The sequence below is a fragment of the Tachypleus tridentatus genome, chromosome 12 (genome assembly GCF_004210375.1).
Source record: "Tachypleus tridentatus isolate NWPU-2018 chromosome 12, ASM421037v1, whole genome shotgun sequence".
In the NCBI taxonomy this organism is placed as follows: Eukaryota; Metazoa; Arthropoda; class Merostomata; order Xiphosura; family Limulidae; genus Tachypleus; species Tachypleus tridentatus.
In genome coordinates, this window is record NC_134836.1 from 6,177,049 (window position 1) to 6,199,289 (window position 22,241).

General features: G+C 30.0%; 1 protein-coding gene across 2 annotated transcripts in view; it reads left to right on the forward strand.

The window, feature by feature from the left end:
* Positions 1-22,241, forward strand: part of mib2 (E3 ubiquitin-protein ligase mind bomb 2) — a 105,858-nt gene that overhangs the window by 38,541 nt on the left and 45,076 nt on the right. For both annotated transcript variants that reach the window (XM_076469529.1, XM_076469531.1), the window contains exons 3-8: positions 4,319-4,490; positions 5,984-6,090; positions 14,349-14,543; positions 17,566-17,714; positions 18,193-18,303; positions 19,765-19,869. In XM_076469529.1, coding sequence (XP_076325644.1) covers positions 4,319-4,490; positions 5,984-6,090; positions 14,349-14,543; positions 17,566-17,714; positions 18,193-18,303; positions 19,765-19,869 — 839 coding nt within the window. The remainder of the gene's footprint in view (positions 1-4,318; positions 4,491-5,983; positions 6,091-14,348; positions 14,544-17,565; positions 17,715-18,192; positions 18,304-19,764; positions 19,870-22,241) is intronic.

Here is a 22,241-nt window from a genome sequence, read left to right on the forward strand (position 1 = left end):
TGTGTGTTGTTGGGTGTGTGTATATATATTTATATAATTGTACGTTTTCGTTAAGGTTAATAAGTTAAATAAAGAACCAACGACTTTGTACCAGTTTTCATATTTTAACGTTTTCTCGTTATGTTGTATAATTTTAAGGTAATGTTAAATAATGCGCAATGATTATTAAATTTTATATTTTCCATACAATATGATACTTAGTTGGTTGTCCTTGTAAGAAGGAAAACAATTTACGTTCAACTCTAGAATGCTAAGACCTTGTGAAGGTGAAAAGAAAAGAAAACAACAACAAAAAGTGTAGTTCAAACGAACCGTAACATTTTACCGCATGTCTTACGTACCATAATGCATGTCAGATGCGACCCCGATTTATGTTACGTACGTTACTTACAATTTTAAATAGCTGGACATTTGAATTTTGAAGATACTTGAATGTCAATAGATATTAAATTTATGATATTTGCCAACAAGATTGATATAATTTTCTCTCTTAATACAAATATATTTTAATCCTTAAACGGCGGCCATCATCAACTGATACTGCTAACTACAACATTCCCATTGTTTAAGGTTTAATATACAAACAGCAATACAATTTGTGATAACGGTTGTTACAAATATTTATTAGAAATAATAATTTACATACAAAAGTTTTATAAACAATACTGACTATTCTATCTGACCCTGGAACCTGATCTTTTATCGACGAATCACGGAGAGCGAATTAATTCTATGTTGATAAACAGGTACACTTAGCTTGACGAGAAAGCTAGTTAGCTGTCTTACTGAAAGCACACAAGTTTTTCACCAACAAAAATATTTAATGTCCTCGTAGAAATACTAACGTCTGATGTTAATTCACCGAAGTTGAACGGTTTATAATGTTTGAAATCTATAAAGGTTTCTGGTCAAATATTTGTAATTTTCTGACTAATAAGCATTTATCATAATTATAGCTTCCAAGGTTTATAGTATACTGACTGCAGCAAACCAACAATATTATTAAATTCTCTTTCTGCACGTTGTGATTTATAAAACTTTAAGGCGAGGTTCTAGAAAGTTCAACTGGCTCAACAATACTGATATTTACATAGATATATACCAATATACACATTGTTGATTTTTACGCTGGAGAAACTTCTACAAATTTAGAGAACAGGGGAGACTTTCGCAATACACACATACATTTCTAATTATATATTAAACTGAAACAAATATAGATAGTAAAATAAATATATAACAGTAAATCCGTTACACAATCAATTTGGGGAAAAAGTGTTCAGTTGATAAAACCTGTAGCAAAAATTTAATTATGTGCAACATTTCGTGCAGAAGCAGTTTGTCATGCAGTTTAAACCGTGTTATATAGAAAAAAGGCTCAGACAGAATTATTGAAGGGTTAGAATATAGAGAGATTCTAAATTATGTATGTACTGCATGCAGTAGGTTAACAAAAAAATTTGAAAGGAACATTGGTAAAGCTGTTCTCTCAATAGTTTTAAAATAGAAAATGCATATTCAAGTGATAGAAATTAGGACTCAGGAAAGTACTAAACATAAATTTGAATAAAAAAGATAAAATAATGATTTAATAATTATAATACCAATAAGGGATATATGTAGAAGGTGTAATGTTAATGGGGATAGCAAAGATATATTAATATTAGCTGTAATCATGTAAAAGAAAAACTTTCATTAAGTCGATATAGTGCAAGAGAATTTAAATATAAGTTTATGTTCTAGCCTTTTATGACCACATTTGTTGTGGAGGTATGTAATAAAACCAGTAAACTCAGGTCATCATTTCTGTTTAGATCCGGGAAGTTGAAGTGTTTAGAAACTGGGTGTTTGAGGGTCTCGTTGTGTATAAGTTGGAGATGTGCATGATATCTGCACCCTAATCTGTGTGTAGTTTCCCCAGTATAGAGTTATTTATGTGTGATATAGTGATTACAATGAATAGTGCACCATGATGTACAGGTGGATTGGCCCTTTTTTTGAAAGGTAAAGATAGATCTGGAGAGATTCGAGAAGTTGGTAATTTAGTTGCATGTTCCATTAGTTTGTACACTTAGACACTTCAGTTTATAATTTGAAATGTACAAGAAATTCTTTCAAACACTTTTCACGTTTGAAAGAAATTAAAGGTGTGATGATAGAAATGACATTTGATGTGTTTTCTCTTGTTAGTAAGGTTTCATTATCTTTTTCATGTCTTATTGTTTTTGTCTAGAAAATAGTGGACATTTGTCAGCCAAAGACCAAATAAATCTTTTGTATACATATGTAAATATATTTCTTCAAAATTTTAATGTTTAAAAACTGCCTGCATATACTGAAAGTAGGTGGGAATTTTTTTTTAACACAGCTCTTTGTATTATGGTAGCACCTTACCACCATCAGTCAGTTTTAGCTTTTCTATCAGTAAAAATTGTTCCAGTTATATAAATATGTGTGAAATGAACAAATGCATGTACAAGTACATGTTTATTCAGACTAGGAAGAGCATGTGAATGTTGTTGACTCTTACTGGTTTCAGCAGCTCATGACGTAATTGCTTAATTCGGTTGAAACACTGAAGTATCCTAAAGTGTATCCTTTGTAGCTGTAATGGGTGTTTACTGGAGTAAGCTGTTTGAAACAATTTTGTTTTCTCTGTAAAAAACTGCATTGTGATACCCTTTCCCACATTCTAACGACTTAAGTTTGGATTAGACTCATGGGTTAAGATATGCTGGTATGTGTATAGGCAAAAAAAGTATTAGACATTTAAAAGCATAATAAACATAATCATTCTACATGTTTCTCAAAGACATGTTACTTGATGTAACATGAAGCATGGTAGAAAAGAACGTGTATGTGAAGTTTGACGATTTTACATCTTTTTTTTGTACTAAAATTGAATTATCATAAATGGTAATATTCTACTCGTCACCTTATATTGATTAATCAGTTATTTTTTATTACTTAATACATAACAATATTCATTAACCATCATAATATTATATTCAGGTAACTTTGAAGTTGTTGAAATGAGGTTACTCTTTCTTAGACGTTTTTCATTGCATTAGTGGGTGACTAGTATATTATTACTGAATCATTTGTAATTTTGAACCAATATTTTAACTCATGGGAAACCTAAAGAATAACAGTTATAAGGGTGATATGGTATTAATGTTTAATATTGTATTGTCCTTGACAGAGTTCTAGTGTACTTGTCCAGAAACCTTATTGGTTTCTCTCTTTTTTTCTGAGTGTTCAGATAAGGAATTTTCCATCTTGTGGATAGTATTCTAGAGCTAGTAGTAGATTTGGTTAATCATAAAATTATTACTGGTTGAAAATTTGAAGATGGGTAGTTGAAATCATTATAATCAATCACATGACTTTGACCCTTAGGGCAGGTGCTCAACATGATAACAGTTTGATAAATTTTAATTATAGTTTGCATATAAAGTACATATTTGAAAAAACTCGTAATAAATAAATTAATAAATAAATAAATTTTGCAACATGAAGTTGCATAGAGAGTAATATAATTAATAAGAATAGTAACTTATTAGTAATTTTTATATTAAAAATTTACTTTGGCTTCCTTTATTTTGTACTCTTGTATAAAGGCATTAAAATCTATTGTTGAAAAAATATACAAAAAGTAATAGATTCATAATATACAATATCTAATCAAATAGAGTTCAGGTATAAATTTTCTGATGTAATGCTATCTGTCATGGCAAATTCCACTCTTTAAATACTTCATTGTTGATCATAAAACTTTGTTCAAGAATTTGTGTAACATTTTATTTTATAAAATTTTCGTAATTTATTTTCTTTTTTAAATCTTTATGCAATGATTTAAGTAGTTTTACATCATTTTGTTTTAAGAGTATAATAAAGCTGTGAAATTAACAAAAATTGTACTGCACTTTAAATGAATGCAGTGTGTTATTGTATACTCAGCTGTGCAATTAGTGGTTCATAATAATATCTAAAAAAGTGGAAAGAATGAAATTGTTAACTAAGAATTACACTTCAGTGTATTTATGTAGAAATTCATGTTGCTGCTTTGATTTGATGCAAATAACATGTATATGAATATATATAGGTATATAATGAATAGAAAGATAAACATTTTAAAAGTTTGTGTTATCTTAGTAGTAATGGATGTAAAAATGAGAAATCACTAATATACAACCTAGTCAAGTGTGAACTACTCCAGTATAGAATGAATATATATAAAAACAACACTCAGAATATTTAAATCAGTGATATGAAGAAGATAAATAACTTTTTACAAAATGTTTATCAATTGAATTAGGAGTCAAACATCCCAACATTATCTGTGATGTCTGTAAAGTACAGGGGATTTATGGAATGAGATGGAAATGTGCAAGGTGCTTTGATTTTGACTTGTGCACACAGTGTTATATGGCAGACAAACATGACCCAACTCATCCTTTCCTGAGGTTTGAAAGTGCAGCTTCAGTTGGGTAAGATCGTCTTTTCACTGTTTCTATTCACAATCATTGTGTGTCATAGTTTCACGACATATGCTTGTGTTTTAAGTACTGCATAGTAGAAATCACATAAGCTGTGTTAGTTATATTATCCTAAATTGGTTTGCTGTGAGAATGTGAATACCTTTATAGTGCATTTACAATCCTCGTAGGATTTGATTTTTGACTTGTTACCTGTGTAATAGATTATAGTGTTAATTACTCTAGTTTTTAATGAATATTTTAAAACTGTCTGTGAGTAAGAGAGTAAAACAAAAAGTCTTGAAGCACAGTGGCCTAGCATTGTCATGCTATTCTGTTTTTGTGGACTGGTTTTTGTTTTATTTTACATAAGTATTGAATAAACATTGTACCTTATTTCTGTTCAGTTCCTAAGTATAGGGCAAACGTAGCATTCTGTGAGAAGCTCAGAGAGTAATTTATCATTTACATTCTCACATTGTGATGTGCAAACATGCTATAAACTTTTCCACCTCCTTATTTTAATATAGGAATGTTTTCCAAAATTTTCATTTGCAGATGTTATGTACTGTTTTAGTGCAGAGTGGCAAAGAAAGTTATTAACTTATTTTGTCACAACTACCTTTCTTCTTGGTCATTCCTTGGAGGTGACACCTGGTCTGCTGAAAGGATTGGCTATAAATGTGTAGCATGTGCATGAATGTCAACAGTAGTGTCCTCCAGTGGTAGGTTAGGGATCTTGAGGTTACAAGCTCCTTTATGTTTAAATGGTAATGACCAATCAATGGTTAGTGCCAGTTACTCTGAATAAGTCTGAAGCTATTGATTCAGCTAAGTAATCTGAGATGTAGTCAGTCCAGAACATCTTGAGTTGGTGAGTTTAGAAGCATTATGGGAGTATATCCAGCTTGACCAATCCACGTCTTCAATAAAGGTGATAGTCCATCATATACTATTGCTTTGTGTTGTAAGAATAAAGATTATTTCATTATGTATTGCAAATTATGTCTTGTACAAACTTTGTAAGTTTTGTTAAAATTTAGGATTATTTTGCAATATGTCTTGCTGAATTTTCCATTTTATATGTAATGGAAGAGAATAGTGGACCTACTTCATTTACTCTTTTGGGATATTGGTTTTCACTGAAGCTTCCACAACGTTTTTTAGTGTTTGTGATGCAATTTAGCAAATAGTGGTTACTTGATAGAACAAAAGTTATGGTGTGCTTTGTACTTCTAATTATTTTTATTTTTAATTGAAACAACTTTTAATTTGAATATAACATATGTATATAATATAGTTGTATTTTTTTAATATTAAAAGTATGACTGTATTATAAAATCTTTGAAAGTATGGCAAATGTTTGTTTGTATATTAATTAAAAAATACACAGTTCCATGAATTAATCAGCTGTATGAAAATGCTATTCCCAATATTGTGTTAAATTACTAAACTTTTGATATTAGATGTAGTAGCTGGTTTTGTACTAATCTTGTATTTTCTAGACAGGAAATGTCCAAACGGCAAGGTGCTGTAAAACTTCTAGTTCGAGGTATATTTCCTGGTGCAAAAGTTACAAGAGGACCAGACTGGGACTGGGGCAATCAAGATGGTATGTTAAAAAATGTTTTACTAGAATAGGTTATCTATTATTTAAAAATATTAAATATTTAATATTTAAAAATATTATTATCTGGAGGATATTGAGATATAATCTTTTCAAGATAAATAATTACTTTTTCTTACTAAAACACTGCTGTTACAATTTTTCAGTAACGCAGACACAAACAGATTTTTGGTTCTAGTTAAATCAGTATTGAATTTAATGCAAAATTAAATTACAGAATAAGAAGCATTAGAGTTCCATAGGCTTGCTGATTTAACCTTTTTGCAATGAGTGGAGGGTCAAAGGCCATGTCATTGCAATTGTTGACTTGCATTTACAATTTTATTATAATACTATTTTATGAATTTTTGTCAGCAAGTTTGGTGTCAAATTGTAGGTTATAATTCAAATTCTAATATTATACATTGGTTAATTTCTTAATTTAAAAGTAAGTATTAATAGAACACCTAAATATCAATGATTGTGATATTTAAACATGCAGTCTATAGTTTTGAACAAATTAGGAACTCAGATTACCAATATTAACAAGGTAGAATATAAAATTACCTCATGTTTTTATTTTGCTGAGATATAGCTTATATACTGAATTTTAACACAATGGTCCTGTATACCTCTTTCCATTTTGGAAACAATACTTTATATACACTTATTTTAATATATGACATGTGAATAACCAGTGACAGCTTAGAAGCTCTCTGTCATGGTTTTCCTTAGCAATTTTAGTCTGTTAAAAGGCTACCATGTTCTTTTGAACCAAGATATTAAGGAGGTAGGTTGTATCTTCAGTTTCCTCCAGGTTTCTTTTTTGTTTTTTCTTCAGACCTAAATACAACTTAGTTATTAAGCTTGATAATTTGTAGTGGAATACTATGATATCACTATAGTAATTTATGATTTTTTTTGGTTATTCAACAGTATATTTAAAACCTAGAAAAAATATTTTGTTTTGCATCCTGCCTGTGCAAAATTTTAAAAGTCTTGGCAACCTATTTCTAGCAGCAACCGAGTTCAAAGGTCATAGGTAGAAGAGATAATTGTTCACTTTGCTTCTCTATTTATTGTTCTATATTTTAAGAAAAATAAGTTTAATAACATATTTTTAAATAGTAATAATATTATCACAGGTTTATTGTTGTAGCAAATAATATATATATATATTTGTTTCAGTATATTTTTTAATGCATGTGATATATATTGTTGGATGCGTATACATCTACGTTCTTCCTGTTTTCTAAATTTGTAGAAGATTCTTGAGATTAAAAATTAACAGTTTTTGTTCTATGCAAATGCTAGCATATTTAAACTTTGTTGAACATTCTAAAATCTTGTGTAATTCATATAAAAGCAACTAATCAAAAGACAGCAGTAGAATATTGTGTAGTTGCTGGAGTATACTATAGGCCTCTGCAGCTATAATTGTGACAAAAGCTTATTAATCAGTAAAATACTTGGAACATTTATAGATTTTTGAATATTACAAGCTGTTCCACTTTAGTGAATTAACTTTAGATGTTAGTATTTCTGTGAGGACATTAAATAGCTTCATTGGTAAAAAGTCAACTTATTAGGGTGTGAGGCTAGCAAAGAAAAGAGAGCATTAGCTTAAGTGAGGTGTGACAGTATCAACTCAGACTTGTGGACCTGGATCATTGAAAATTTTCAGTTCTAAATTGGATACAAAATTCAGTATTATCTGTAAGATTGCAAAACTGTTGTATATTAATCATTATTTTTAATAACCATTATTATAACTTCTGTTGTTGTTTGTATATTAAAATATATTTGTTTTAAGAAGGAAAATTGTGGGTATCAATCTTATTGGCAAATGTTATAAATTTGATACATATTAATATATAATTAATTTGTAAATTAAAATTTCAGGTTATTTAAAATGTTGATGTATGATGTACGTAACCTAATAAAACAGAGACTTGTGCAAGATAAATTATTATACATAACTTATATATGTATATAATGTATAATAATTGAAATATGACTGTATATTACAAAATACTAGTCCACTGAAACATGGCAAGACAGGGAGACTTTGTGAAAACTAAAGGTCAGTTTTATGTTAAGGGGTACGGTAACATCAGTGCAAATTACAGTGGAGCGCCATTAAGCCGCGGACCAGTAAACCGCGAAATCGCTTAAGCCACTGGAGCAAGTCTTGTCCCAAAATTTTTGGTGTATTAAATCTACTACGTGGCTTTTTAAAGTTTCTCACACTCTCCTTGTCGTTGACACTGACATGACAAATGTGAGCGAGGATTATCGCAGATCACCGCTAATTTAAGAACGTGTAAAAACGTGGCTTACGAATTTAATCCTGGCTTTATAACTTCAAGGGGGATAGTTAAAAAGGATTTGCTTTAATTTGGGAAATAAATAAAATATATTACAATAGAAATTGACCATTAATCTACCTTATCTGCTCTCTGTGCCAGCCTTATGGAGGCCGCCATTATTATCGAATCACATCTCTTCATACATTAAAGTTAATCCGTGGTAAATCCGTGAAAAAAAGTGATCAATAATTAAAGTATTATTTTTAATTCGATAATCTGATATTTTTATGGAATTGTATGAATATTGACCACAAACCCAATAGAAATCACTTCAGTTTCTGAATTAATAGTGAGCATATCATATTGACAAATTCCTACCCCATGAGTACCAAACGTAAACATGCATCGTATGATGTTCAGCAAAAGCTGAATGTCATAGAAAGAATACGAAATGGCAAAACTCGCGCTAAAGTTAGTAGAGAGTTAGGCATACATTAATATTATAATGATCACGCAATGGCCTGGATGAGGCTTCTTGGCGGAGCTGTTGGCGACTTTGGCTTTTCAGTCACAAAGGTTTAAGCTGCGGACCACTTAAGCCACGGTGAAGCAGGTTGACCCCAAATACCGTGGCTTAACGGCGCTCCACTGTATGTAATCTTAGCTACGCACATCTGGAAGGTTATTATAATAAAAAATAATAATAAATATATATAGGTACATATTGTTATGAGACTTAAGCTACTTAGACTAAACATTTGTATTTTTATGTTATAATTTGTAGTCATTTAAACATGAAAAAATTTCTTAATTTTTTTATGATAATAATGAAGTCATTCAAATTGTCAGATCCTACATAGTTAGGGTAGAGAAAATAACAGGCAAAATGTAAAGTCTTACTGAAAGCAAACTTTTAAAATATATTTAGGAAGTTTGAGATTACACATATAATATTTGAAATATTTTTGAATGCTGAATAGTTTTTTAGTAATAACATGAAATTACTTTGCCCCTGGGCTAGTAATGAAATAGACATGATATTTTTATAAACAAATCTTTAAGTAAAAATATTTGATTAAAAAATGATTTTTTGTACACAAATTTTGTGAAGATATACATACTGCATCAAAAGTTATAGTATAAACACTTAACATGTGCAAATGTATATAAGAACTTGCATATTATATTAAGTTTGTTGCAAAGGATTAATGAAGTTTTTGTTTACTGAATGGGACATTTCCTTTATTTTCACCATTCCTCTTTCTTCAGCTGGTCTGCTTTTGGAGTTAGGGTGCCATGTGTTAATCACTTTTTTAATAAGCTTATTCGTTTAGAGGATAAGACATCTAGTGGATAAAAGTAGGTATCTTTGCTGGTAAACAATGCAAATAAAATATGCTTCTGTATTTTTTCAGAACAGGTATTGTATCCACCTGTCTCCAGGTGAGATAGTGGTACGTTTACAGACTTACAGTGTTAAAGTTTGGGTGGGACTTCTCCTTGATGGACACAGAAGATAGCAATTTTGCTTTCCTCATAAAAAAACAACAACAACAAATAAACAAACTTTGATCAACCCATTTTGAAGTTTTAGTGACCATGGACATTTTGTCAGAATACTTTCTGGTCTATAGAAATATAAAAAGTAATTTACAATTTTATCAATTTTGATTTAATGAAATTAAAATTGGTTCATGGATTTAAAAAGAGGAGATAATTTTAACATCTACCAGAATTAAAATTGTTTTACTAAGTTGTTTTTTGGAAGCATAGCAGTGCTAAAACCTCATCTAAAACATGTTTAACCTTTTCACAGTGGTCTCAGTATAATATACAGAAGCTTGTATACACATTTGCACACATTAAGTATTTACCCTATATCTTTTGATACAGTACATGTATCTTTACAGAATTTGGCAGACTTCTAGTAAAGATTAAAAGTTTTTGTAAACAAAAAAAGATTTTTTAATAAATATTTTATGAAAAATTTGTTTATGAAAAGATTGAGTCTGGTTACTAGTTTAAGTGTGAAGTGATTTCATGTTATGATTACAAAACTATTCTTTTTCTCTAAAATAGTATTTGTGTAATTTCCAAGACCTTCTAGATACATTTCAAGCATTTGTTTTCAGTAAGACTTTATATCTTATGTTGTCTTCTATACCCTATGTAGAGTCTTTCAATTGACCAACCTCGTAACCATTATAAAAATTAGGAAATAAATGTAAATTGTTCTTTTTAAGTGCTACAATGACTATATAGTATAACAAAAATACAAATGTTCATTCTAAGTAGCATAATTCTCATAACATTATATGTGAACATATATATTTATTTTTTTATTATATTGACCTTCCATTCATGCCTATCTAACATAACATGTTTACTCACACACTGTTTACTTTGCTTAAGTCTCATAACATTATATATTTTGTATATATTTATTATTTTTTATTATATTGACTTTCTAATCATGGCCAGCAAACATTACATAACTTGGATCAGTGTGGTGCACGTGCACTTATTACCATGTCTAATAATATAAAACTGACCCAGTCTTGGCTGTGTTTTAGTAGACTAATACTTTGTATTATACAGTAACATTTCAATTATTTTACATTGTATTATGTATACAGATTATTACTATTTATTAGTAAGTTATGAAACTTGTTTTTCTTATATTATAGAACAATAAATCAAGAAGTAAAGCAAATAATTATTTCTTCTACCTATGAACTTTGATCTTGGTTGCTATTGAGCATAGATTTCTAAGCCTTTTAAAATTTTGCTTGTGGAAGATGTCAAACAAAATGTGTTTGTTTCACATATGCAATTGAATAACCAAAAAAAGTCATAAATAACTACACTGATATCACAGAATTTCACTATAATTTATTAAGCTTAGTAACTAATCTGTATTTAGGTCCAAAAAAAGCATGAAACTTTGAGTAGACTAAAGACGCAACCTGTCTTCTTAAAATATTTGATTGAAATAACATGGTAGTGTTTTCACAGATTAAAATGGCTGAGAAAACCATGAGGGGAGATTCTAAACTGTCGATTGTTTACTCACATTTTATATATTGAAGTAAGTGTATATAAGAGATCGTTTTTAAAAATGGAAAGGAGTGAGAAGTACCTGTGCATTATCTCAGCAGATAGAAAAGCTAGGAAAGTCTTATTTGATATTCTAGCTTGTAAATATCAGTAATTTGAGTTCCTAGTCTTTAAGAAACAACAGACTTTGTATTTGGATATCACAAACATCTAATTTGAAACATTGCTGCATTCAACATACCATGTACCACATAAAAATCAGTATTTAAGATTTACTTTTTTAATATTTAAATTAAGAAATTAACTAACAGATGATACAAGAATTTGAGTTATAATCTACAATTTGATACCAAACTTATTGACATAAATTCATAAAATAATATTTCAATAAAATTTTGAATGTAAATCAACAAAGGCAATGATATGGCCTTTGACCTTGACCCATCACAATGGTCTTTATGGTTCATTGATTTGTACAGTAGAGGAAATTGTGATAAATATGACTCAAAAGTGACTAGGAATACAAAAGCACAGATTTTTTTTAAATTAGTAAAAGATGATCTCTAAAATTATATTAGATAGATTCTCATTCTGGAAAATAAAATAATTTCAAAAAATTGAATTAGATTAACAGAACATCTAGAAGTTTTTAAATTTTTTGTGCATATATGTGTGTGTAGTTTTAACAGTAAAATATTCATCAACATGTGTGGTTAAATTCTTGTCATTCCAGCTACCCATTGCTATGGATCATTTCATTTTGGTTTCACATTTATTTTGTCATGGAGAAAATCATTGTTAATTAGGGTGCAATTATATACAGGAAGTCAGTAAACTTTTCTTTTCCATTAGTGAGTCAGGTGACACTGGTAGAGTATTTTAGATTGGAATGACCAAGTGACGTGAATAGCACATGCACAGTATACAAGTATATTTTGCTAAGCATTCCTGGTCTGTAACATATTTTTCAGACAGGTTTTTTTTTATATAGAGTTTTAGCAGTTTTTCTGATGAAGCACTCACTTTCCTTTAAATTTTGTATAGTAAATAACTATATTTACTGTATATTTGTGAAATTCTGTCTAGTTCCTTTATCACATTTTGGTCCAAACCAACATAATATCTTCTTGTGAAGCAATGGTAAGTTTTTGAACATAAAATGCCAAAATGTAGGGTTTGTTTCTTTATGGTGGACAAAGCAGATGGTCAAACATAGTTTATGCAGAATTTTTGAAAAACATCTGTAAATGAATATTCTTTGGAACTGAGTTTTGAGTATGTTGATCAAATTAAAAAATTGATACTTCATGAATATGTTTAGTTATTTATTTTTGATATTTCACTTTTGTGTTAATGAATAAAGTCATTAAGCTTAGTGCATACTTAGCTTAATATAACATTGTGGTGTGTTTGTTTCATTAATGTAACTTGCAAATACGAATTTGTTTTCTATTTATAAACAATGATTCAACTCTGTTGTTTGCAGTGAAAACTGTTATGTTACCTTATATTTTTATGGGATATAATGGTTTAATTATGAAGAAGAAACTAATTAAATATGTATTCAATTTACCATCAAATTAAGTCAAGAAAAGTACATAATTTCTTCAAATTTAAAGAATCATTTCAGTTTTAAAACATGCTGAAATAATATATGCTGTGTTGAGCATAAAAGTTATGCAGATTCAACATAATGTATATTTTGGCAATTGGATTAAAGCCTTACCTTACTTTGAGTAATGTTAGATATATTGTTTAGTAAGGTGGCACTTTAAGGGTAAAAAAAAAGTGTCTTAATTAGTTATCAACATAAACTAGCAAGCATATGCAACACTAATGTTTTTCTACACTTTTGCATTTACATAAATTTCTTTACCATTATATTGTTCATTAAATATAAATGATTCCTTTAAATACACTGTAATTTGGCACTTGTTTATTTTATTTGTTAGGTTAATTGTCATTTATGAGAAATGTGTTTTGTTTATTGAGAGTAAGGTTTATGCAAATGGTAATATACAGACAAATACTTAGTTGTATGTTTAGTACTTTTAACTTTTTAACTACTTTTATGATTAATTTTAAATGGTATTTTGTGTGTTTATAGCAAAATGATTAAAAATGTATTCACAAAAATTTTTATATTAGCTGTGTTCCTAAATAGTGACATGTTTAAGAGTAAACAAAAAGGTCTCATACTAGTAGAAGAATAAATTAAGGAAATTGAAGAAAGGAAAAGATTTACATTATTTGATTTTAATATTAGTTGTGGTATTTTTGAAATAGAATGCTTCAAAGTTAATTAATCACCATACAAACAGTGTTTTGAGATATATATATATATATATATATGGTGTGTGTATGTTGATTAATCACAATAACAGAAAAAAAGGCATTGTGCTGTGATGGACATTGTGTGTCATGTGCAAAAATTATGGGTTTTGCAACAGTATATAAAAAATTAAATTAAGGGAAAAAATCTCTCTTTAGCACATCTCCTTCAAAACTAATCTGGCACAGTAGATAGAAAATTAAAAAATAGTAAGTATCAAACAAGATGAGATGTCAAGAAGTTTATCTGTTTTTTGTTTGTTTGTGATGCATCTTTAATATTTGAACTAGTTTAATCGTTTTTAAAAAAGCATGATGGATAGATCTAGTTCCTAAAATTAAATATACAGCTTTATATATACTCATAAAGTATCTTATAATGGGTTCTCTTTGTTGAAATGAAGAAATTGCAGTTTTTAGATTTTTTTTGATTTATATGCAAAAGCGGCTGTTTTTGAAAATATTTTACATTGATCAACAAGTTTTCGACATCAAAAAACAAACTTGTTTTAATTTTCATCATTCTTAACAAATTTAACAATGTTATATACTTCTGTGTTTCTGCAGGTGGAGAAGGTAAAATAGGAAAAGTTACTGATATTCGAGGCTGGGACAGTGAGTCAGGACGTAGTGTAGCAAACGTAACTTGGAAATCAGGTTCTATGAATGTTTATAGACTGGGACACAAAGGAAAAGTGGATTTGAAATATGTACAGGAGTCATCTGGAGGTTTTTATTATCGGGACCATCTTTCTATTCTAGGTAAATCCTTATTTTTACACGGTTATTTTCTTAATTTATATATATATTTATATATTCTTTATTAAATTATGAGTTTGTAACTCAAATTGTTTTTAGTCAGTATACCCATTGTTGTTCAAAATGTCAGAAATCATAGTAGTTTTAAGTTCTATGTGATGTTCTCTGCAAATATTTGTTTTCCTAAGAATGATTGTTTCTAAATCACAGTGAAGTATATTTAACAAGTTTTTGATTTTTCTATTATTTTGCAACATTAATGAGGTGAAAAGCAGAACGGAACCAATGCAGCACCCACCTATTATCATTTTGAGCATTTGCAGGGAATATGCTAATTTAAAAGCAGTTCATTTATCTTTGTACAAATGAGTCTTTAATCTTGAAGTACAAGTTTATCCATTACTCCAAATTTTGGGATTTTATTCTGTATATATTTTAAATTTGGAATAATAATAATGATATTCACTATATTTTGACATCTCTGATGATCAGAATTTAGAAATTATTACAGTTATAGAAAATAATGACTGACTGTCTTCAGGTGTATAGGTACTGTTTGAAATACATTTTTATAAATATGTTTTTTCTTGTCACATATAGCATTGGTTTTCAACCATTGTTTTAGTAGTGAGAATCATCACAAGCACGTGCAAGCTGCTAGTTATGCAACAAGACACTTTTAACCTCCATAATAGTTGTTCACAAATGCCTACAATCTGGAAGTTTAATTAAAACAAATTTAATACAGTTTAGAATGACAAAAAACAACCAACAGTCTAAAGAGAAAATATAATCACAATATTTAAATTGATACAAATTATGAATTGAAATTAAATTCACATACAAGAACAACTTAAGTCTGATTCATCACATCAGTTGATGATCAGAATACATGTGAATCAGAACACTTAGCACAGCAGAAAAACAAGACAATTAGCACACCACAAGTCCAAGATTGCAAAAACGTGACATGGTAAACATGTTACAAATTAATTAGATTTTGTAATTATTCAAAAAAAAATTTTTTTCTTGTTCTCCTTGACCATTATAACTTTAACCATGGGCTGACTACAGGCAAACAAATGTGGTTGGAATCCATTGATATAAAGGGAGTTTACCAAGAATGTTTATATAACAGTAATTATTATAATATTAATTTTAAAAGTACAGAAAATGTGTACTCTAAAATTCTTCACTCCATCAGTAACCCAAGAATGAATATATCTATAAAAGAATAAAGAAAATTTACAATAAATTTATTTTCCATGCTTTAAAACATATAAGACCCTGTTAACTTGGAAATGTGGAACTATAATATTAAAACTTTGAATTTACTATATATATTTTTTCTTTTATTTTTTGTTACAAAATTTGGCAAACATATAGCATACATTACAAGTATATTGTACATAAAATCAAGATATTTTTAATACAGTATTTTTATTAAAGATTTGCTTATGTAAGTCTGAAGCCTTTACTGAGTCAGTCTTAGTGAAAGGTGATCTTCATACTAAAAACAAAACTACTACTTTTCATCTTAAAGTTTCTATATTTCATTAATATAACAGGTCCGGTATGGCCAAGCGTGTCAAAGCGTGCGACTTGTAATCTGAGGGTCACAAGTTTGCATCCTGTTGCGCCAAACATGCTCGCCCTTTCAGCTGTGGGGGTGTTATAATGTTACTGTCAATCCCACTATTCGTTGGTAAAAGAGTTCACAGTGAATGGTGATGACTAGCTGCCTTCCCTCTGGTCTTACACTGCTAAAACAGGGATGGCTAGCACAGATAACCCTCAAGTAGTTTTGTGTGAAATTCAAAAACAAATGAACAAAATTAATATAACCTCCTAAATGAACATCAGTTTTTGGCAAAACTTTGGAATCTATTCTGTACCATAACATTAGGTAAAGAGAAATGATTGATGTACAGTGAAATGTATAAAGTTGGAAATTATAAATGGAAACAAATAATATAAAACGTTTTTCTCTGCACTGACTGAAATACTGATCAGAAAGCTCCACATTACTTATCATAACAATTTCAACTGCTAATAATTTGGTTTCTTTCATTTTATGGTTTCATTGCTATACTTTGTACCACTGAAACAGTAATCCTTTCACTTTTATACCAGACTTTTTATCATAAAAGACAAAAAGAAAATGAATGCATTAGCATCTACCTATAATGTAAATACATACAGAATATGTTCTATCATTATATGCTGAGCCAAAGCTCAAGATAGTTTAATTTTTAGATATTTTGTAACTTTTTTTAATGGACAACAATTAAATAAATAATATATATAAAATGATTTATAGTGTTTGCTCTGTAATTAACACTCCTACGAAAAGTGGGGCCTAATGGACAACAATTAAATAAATAATTTTGTATTTAAATATATAAATCCATTAATGAATGGATTAATGAGAAATCTACTTTATGAAGAAATCAGGTTTGCGTCTTTTGTAAGTGTTAAGCTGTATAAACTCAAATATAAATATTTTCACTCTCCCAAAGCTTCTTTGAATCTTAGATATTTAGATTATCAAAAAAATACATGTAGATTTTAAATATGCAACTTAGAATACAAACACTATATGTGAAATGCTTGAGTGGAATGGTCCAAAAGTACTAAATTTATGTGGATTTCTAAGTAAGCTATAGAAACATTAGAAAATTCTCTTGCTGTTCAGAACATTAAATCTTATAAATCTGTGGCAAAAAAACTGAATGAAGAATTGTAAGTAATTACAAGCAACAGAAGAATGAATAGTAACATGCATATTATCATGACATTTCTCTACTAGTTTTTTAAGTTCATAAAATAATTTTAACAGTTAAAGTTTGTTAATTTTATTACTTAGCTTAGTTATTGGCATTTGGGCTTAAGAAGTTCTTTTGTATGAAGTATATCTGAAAGCATTAATAGTAGTTTATTTGATGGATTTGATTTAATGTAAACTTTATGTGTTTTGTTTGTTTAACTAGAGCATCTTACCAAAGTAAATAATACTGAATTGTAGGTCAAGTTGTTGAGGCAGTGGCTAGCATATCTCCTGCATGTCATCGTCCTCAGTTCAACGTTGGTGATAAAGTCAAGGTTTCATTAGATGTAGAGAACCTGAAATCAGTTCAAGAAGGGCATGGAGGCTGGAATCCACGTATGGAAGAGGTAGTAAAAAAATATTCACCACTCACTTTCATACCAGTGCCCATTATCATAAAAGACAAAATCAGTTACATTAAAGAAATTACTATATTTACTGAATTTCATTATTCATGACTCTCAAAGCTAATAGCTTGTTTTTCAATATTATTGCTTTCTTCAAATTTTTCCTTTCATTTTAGGGAAGTTTTGTTTGATAGTTGAGAAAAATGTTTTATATGTTAGAATATGTAATTTAAGAAAGCTTATAATTATACATAGTGTTAACATTTTGATTTAAATATTTGATTAAATTAGTCATAAATTCTTAAATTTTGGAAAACAAAAATTGCAAAGCATCAGAAGTTTACTGTTTTTTCCCATAAATACTTTAATAAAAAAAAACCTCTGAGGGTAAGTAGTAGAAATATAAAATAATGTGCCCTCACTGTAGAGAATGTTTGTACTTGTTGTCAGAAATTAAGTTAATTATTCTTTTACATAGGTTATCAACAAAATTGGAACAGTACATCGTGTTACAGACAAAGGAGATATTAGAGTTCAGTATGAGGGTTGCAATAATAGGTGGACATTTAATCCTAGTGCACTGACTAAGGTAAAGTGAGATTTTTACATGAATTCATTCATGACCCATGTAATAGTAGTCTTGGGATAATAAATTATGATAAACTTATATAATATGTATGTGTTTCTTTTCCAGTTAGTGTTTACTTTTAATTCGTGTATTATTTTAATGATAGGAAATTTCTCTGGGAGTTTTTGAAATTATTAAATTTAAATGAACTTGACCATTTTATGTAATTAACTTAATGACCTTTCTTGCTTCTGTTTCATGAGAACATAAGTAAAATTAAATGAATGTTAAAAAGGAAGAAAATTCATAATATATCATGAAATGAATGTTTTCATGTGTAGAGAATGTTGTTACAATCCATGTTAATTCTGATAGGGTTGTAATGAAGGGTAGATTTGATAGTGCTAACATACATAACTTATTAATGATATTAACATAAATACTAATGTATATTTAATTGAAAACCATTTTAATTTACAAGTAGTACATATAAATGAAATAAAATATTCATGTGTAGATTAAGAATGTGTTATATTGAACACGTATCATGTTCTTATACTTAAAACTCATCTTGTTTATATACACACATTTATATTATGTTTGGTACACCTGTATCTACATACAGTAAGTTTACAGAACAAGAGCATCTTATCATTGCCAATTAAAATACCTGCAGCTGACTTTAGTGTAACTAATCTTTATTTAATAGTCACTGTTTCAAGCACATTGACAATCATACTTTTTTAACACAAAATTGTTGATTAGTTATATGCATCTAATAAAATAATAAGTAAATAGCAAAACAGAATGGAGTAGTACTGAGAGAAAATAAATGATTCTGAGGTGCAACAAGAAGTTGCAGGAGTGTGTATCATTGTCAGGAGGGAGGACAAAACTTTATTGTTACACCAGTTCTTCCCTTTCATCATTAAAATTATTAGTGTTAACATATATTTTCTGTTTCATCCTTATCTTACATTGAGACTTTTCTTATATCTTGACCACCAAGCTTGCACTTTACTTTGTTGAAGCCATACAGTTGCTAAGTGTTCTCCCTATGATCCACCATACAGACTTACTCCTGCCACAGAAGAAACTGTGATGTTTGACATGCTAGTGATATATGTAAATATATTTTTAATGCAATAATTTTTCTTTGAGTTATGGTAATTATAAAAATCAAAAGAGCAAACTTTTCATGTGAGGAATGTTTAATGTGTGATAGATATTCAACCTTTTCTTAGGGTTTCTGTTATCAAGAGAAAGCAAATAGCTGTGACTGCTTGAATGTTTAGAACTGTCTTCAAGTTCCTGATTAACAAATAAAGTTTTGAATGTTTGAACTTTTGAACACATTTTCAAAGTTTGATATCCCCCTTTCTCTGGTTAAAAAAACTTCAAAGTTTGAATGTTTTCCTATCTCCCTAGTCCTTCCAATGCCTTATTGAATTTGTATCATAACTACTACTCGTCTTCTTTCAGGTGGTGTCTTTTACCGTTGGAGAAATGGTAAGGGTACTGGATGATTTACAACAAGTGAAAGACTTGCAGAAGGGACATGGAGAGTGGATTGATGTGATGAGTAGGGTAATAACAGTTTAACAATTATGTTCTTTCCAAGTTTAAGCAGAAACATACTTGATTTTATTTATTCATAATGCTATAAATTATAAGCACAGTTTTGTAATTGATAAGCTCCCATGTAACATTTTAAAACCTTTTACCTTTTGAACAGAATGTGTAGACTTCAGTTACTTTTATTAAAAGAATAATAACTTCAAATTCACATACATAGTTTTTCTATTTAAGAATGCACTTGGAAAGATTTTAACTAAATGTACTAGCTGATATACTAGTACCCTGGATGGAAGTTGTGTAAATTCATGATTAATAAAAGGTTATCTTAGGACATGGAAAATTGTTTCATTTCTATATAATTAAAAAAAAAATCTTAAAATGGCCATAAAAACAGCAAAATACAAAATGTGAAACTAAGTTTGCATGTGTTTATCCTAATTGGTTAAGATCCATCAACAGGAGCAAAGTAGTGGTAAAAACACTCATAAAAGCAGCAAAATTAAAAATTTGTGTGTATTTCCATATGGAGATATCAATTTTGGTGAAGATCCATCCACACCCTGTGATGTATTTACATGGACATACAAAAGACAGTACTATTATATTTATATAGATGGCACCAGTGCATTAGACCTTCATGTGACATATTCATGACATCGTATTTGCACCCTGAGAATGGAGAAAAATAAAGTTCTCCCTGATGGGAAACAAGGGTGAAATGGGAAAATTGTGACTCTTATTGCAAATCTACATGTACACAAGACAAAAAATTTTGCAAAGCTGGGGTTGAATATTGAGTAATAAAAAATGTTTTTCCAGTATCATATATCCATTTAGTATGATTTAGATTATAGTTTCACCCCAGTGTAGATTCCTGTGTGTGGTGAGGGGACTTCCCAGAGAAAGTTCTGATGTTTCATTTTACCTTCTGGGATCTAAACATTTACATGTGTTTGCCATGCATGGTGACCTGTGAAGGGGAGGAGAGGATCACAGTAGTTGAAGGGACCAATCCTAACTTTGTCCTTGAATTTCTGTAGATGACAACCTTGGGGGGCTAACCTGGGTCAATTGGTTGGTTCACTTGGGGTAGGGTCAACCAGGTACCAGTGTTAGACATTCTCAATGGGTCTTGTGGACATTGTGACTGATACTGGTGTTTGGGTATTGTGCTCACAAAACCCTGATATTGCTGCAATGACCTCATGTGGCATTGTAGTGCATCCCCTCATAAGGCTTTATGGTGGATGGGATCAGTGGGCACTGAAATATTCCTTCTTTATTATGGATCTCCCAACTCAAAATGAAATAATAAAATAACAGACCATGCCTTGAAGATTCTGAACAGCAATTTTTATCTTTTTCAATACATGTGCCTCTTTTCTGATATTACATTCTTTATCAGACAAATCGTTAGAGCAAATGTCTCCCTTCAGTAGATACTAGAGGGGCTTGTTGGCTCTCCTAACATCATTCAAAAAGTTGCATTCTGGGGAAACCTTGGTGGGAACATCCACTACAAAATAAAGTGAACTTCTCTTGTATTCAAAGGCCACTGGGAGTATACCCATTGAGGCTGCTCCCCATGTTACTTTGAATTTGTCACAAGGAGTTATTGTTGAGAGGGATTTGAAGAATAACCCCTAGTTGGGAGATCCTTGCTAGTTTCTCCACAAAAGGAGTTTCTTCAGTGGGGCATTTCTCCACTTCAAAGATGGAATCACGATGCTGACCTATGTCCTAATTTTGACATGGTATGGTCATATAATCCAAACCCTCTTAGATGTTTCCAATGTCAGAAGTTTGGCCACTTGAAGATACAGAGTTGTGGTTCCTTGACATGTGCGTGTTGTGGTGGCAAGAACCCTGATGCCTGTGAGTGTGAAATGGACCCTCATTGTTCGACTCATATTGGCTCTCACCCCTCGTACTTTCATTCTTGCCATAGGTGGATGGAGGAAAAAGAGGTACAGCATTTGAAAACGATTCACAACATTTCTTTTCCTGAGACTCGGAAGTTATTGTTTATCTCTCCATCTCAGACATGTGCTGCTGCACTTTGTTTCTTTGCTACAGTGGGAGTGCAGGCAAATCTCTCTGTGTCTGTGACAGACATGTTTTCAAACCATGTGAAGAATCTTTAGCCTTTTGGAGTTGAGAAGTTAATGCAAACACCTGTCTCTATCCCTACTATTCCTTTTAGTGACTCACTGGATCCACTTCCTTTGGCTCCGGATTGCGGCATTTTCTTGAGTTATTTTTCATCTTCGGCCCTGAGATGCCCTCAGTCACTATAACCTTCATCTGCTGTCAGAGACTTGCCAATTTGACCCAGGACAGGATCCATAGAGGTTGATAGATCTTCTAATAGAGAGAAATGA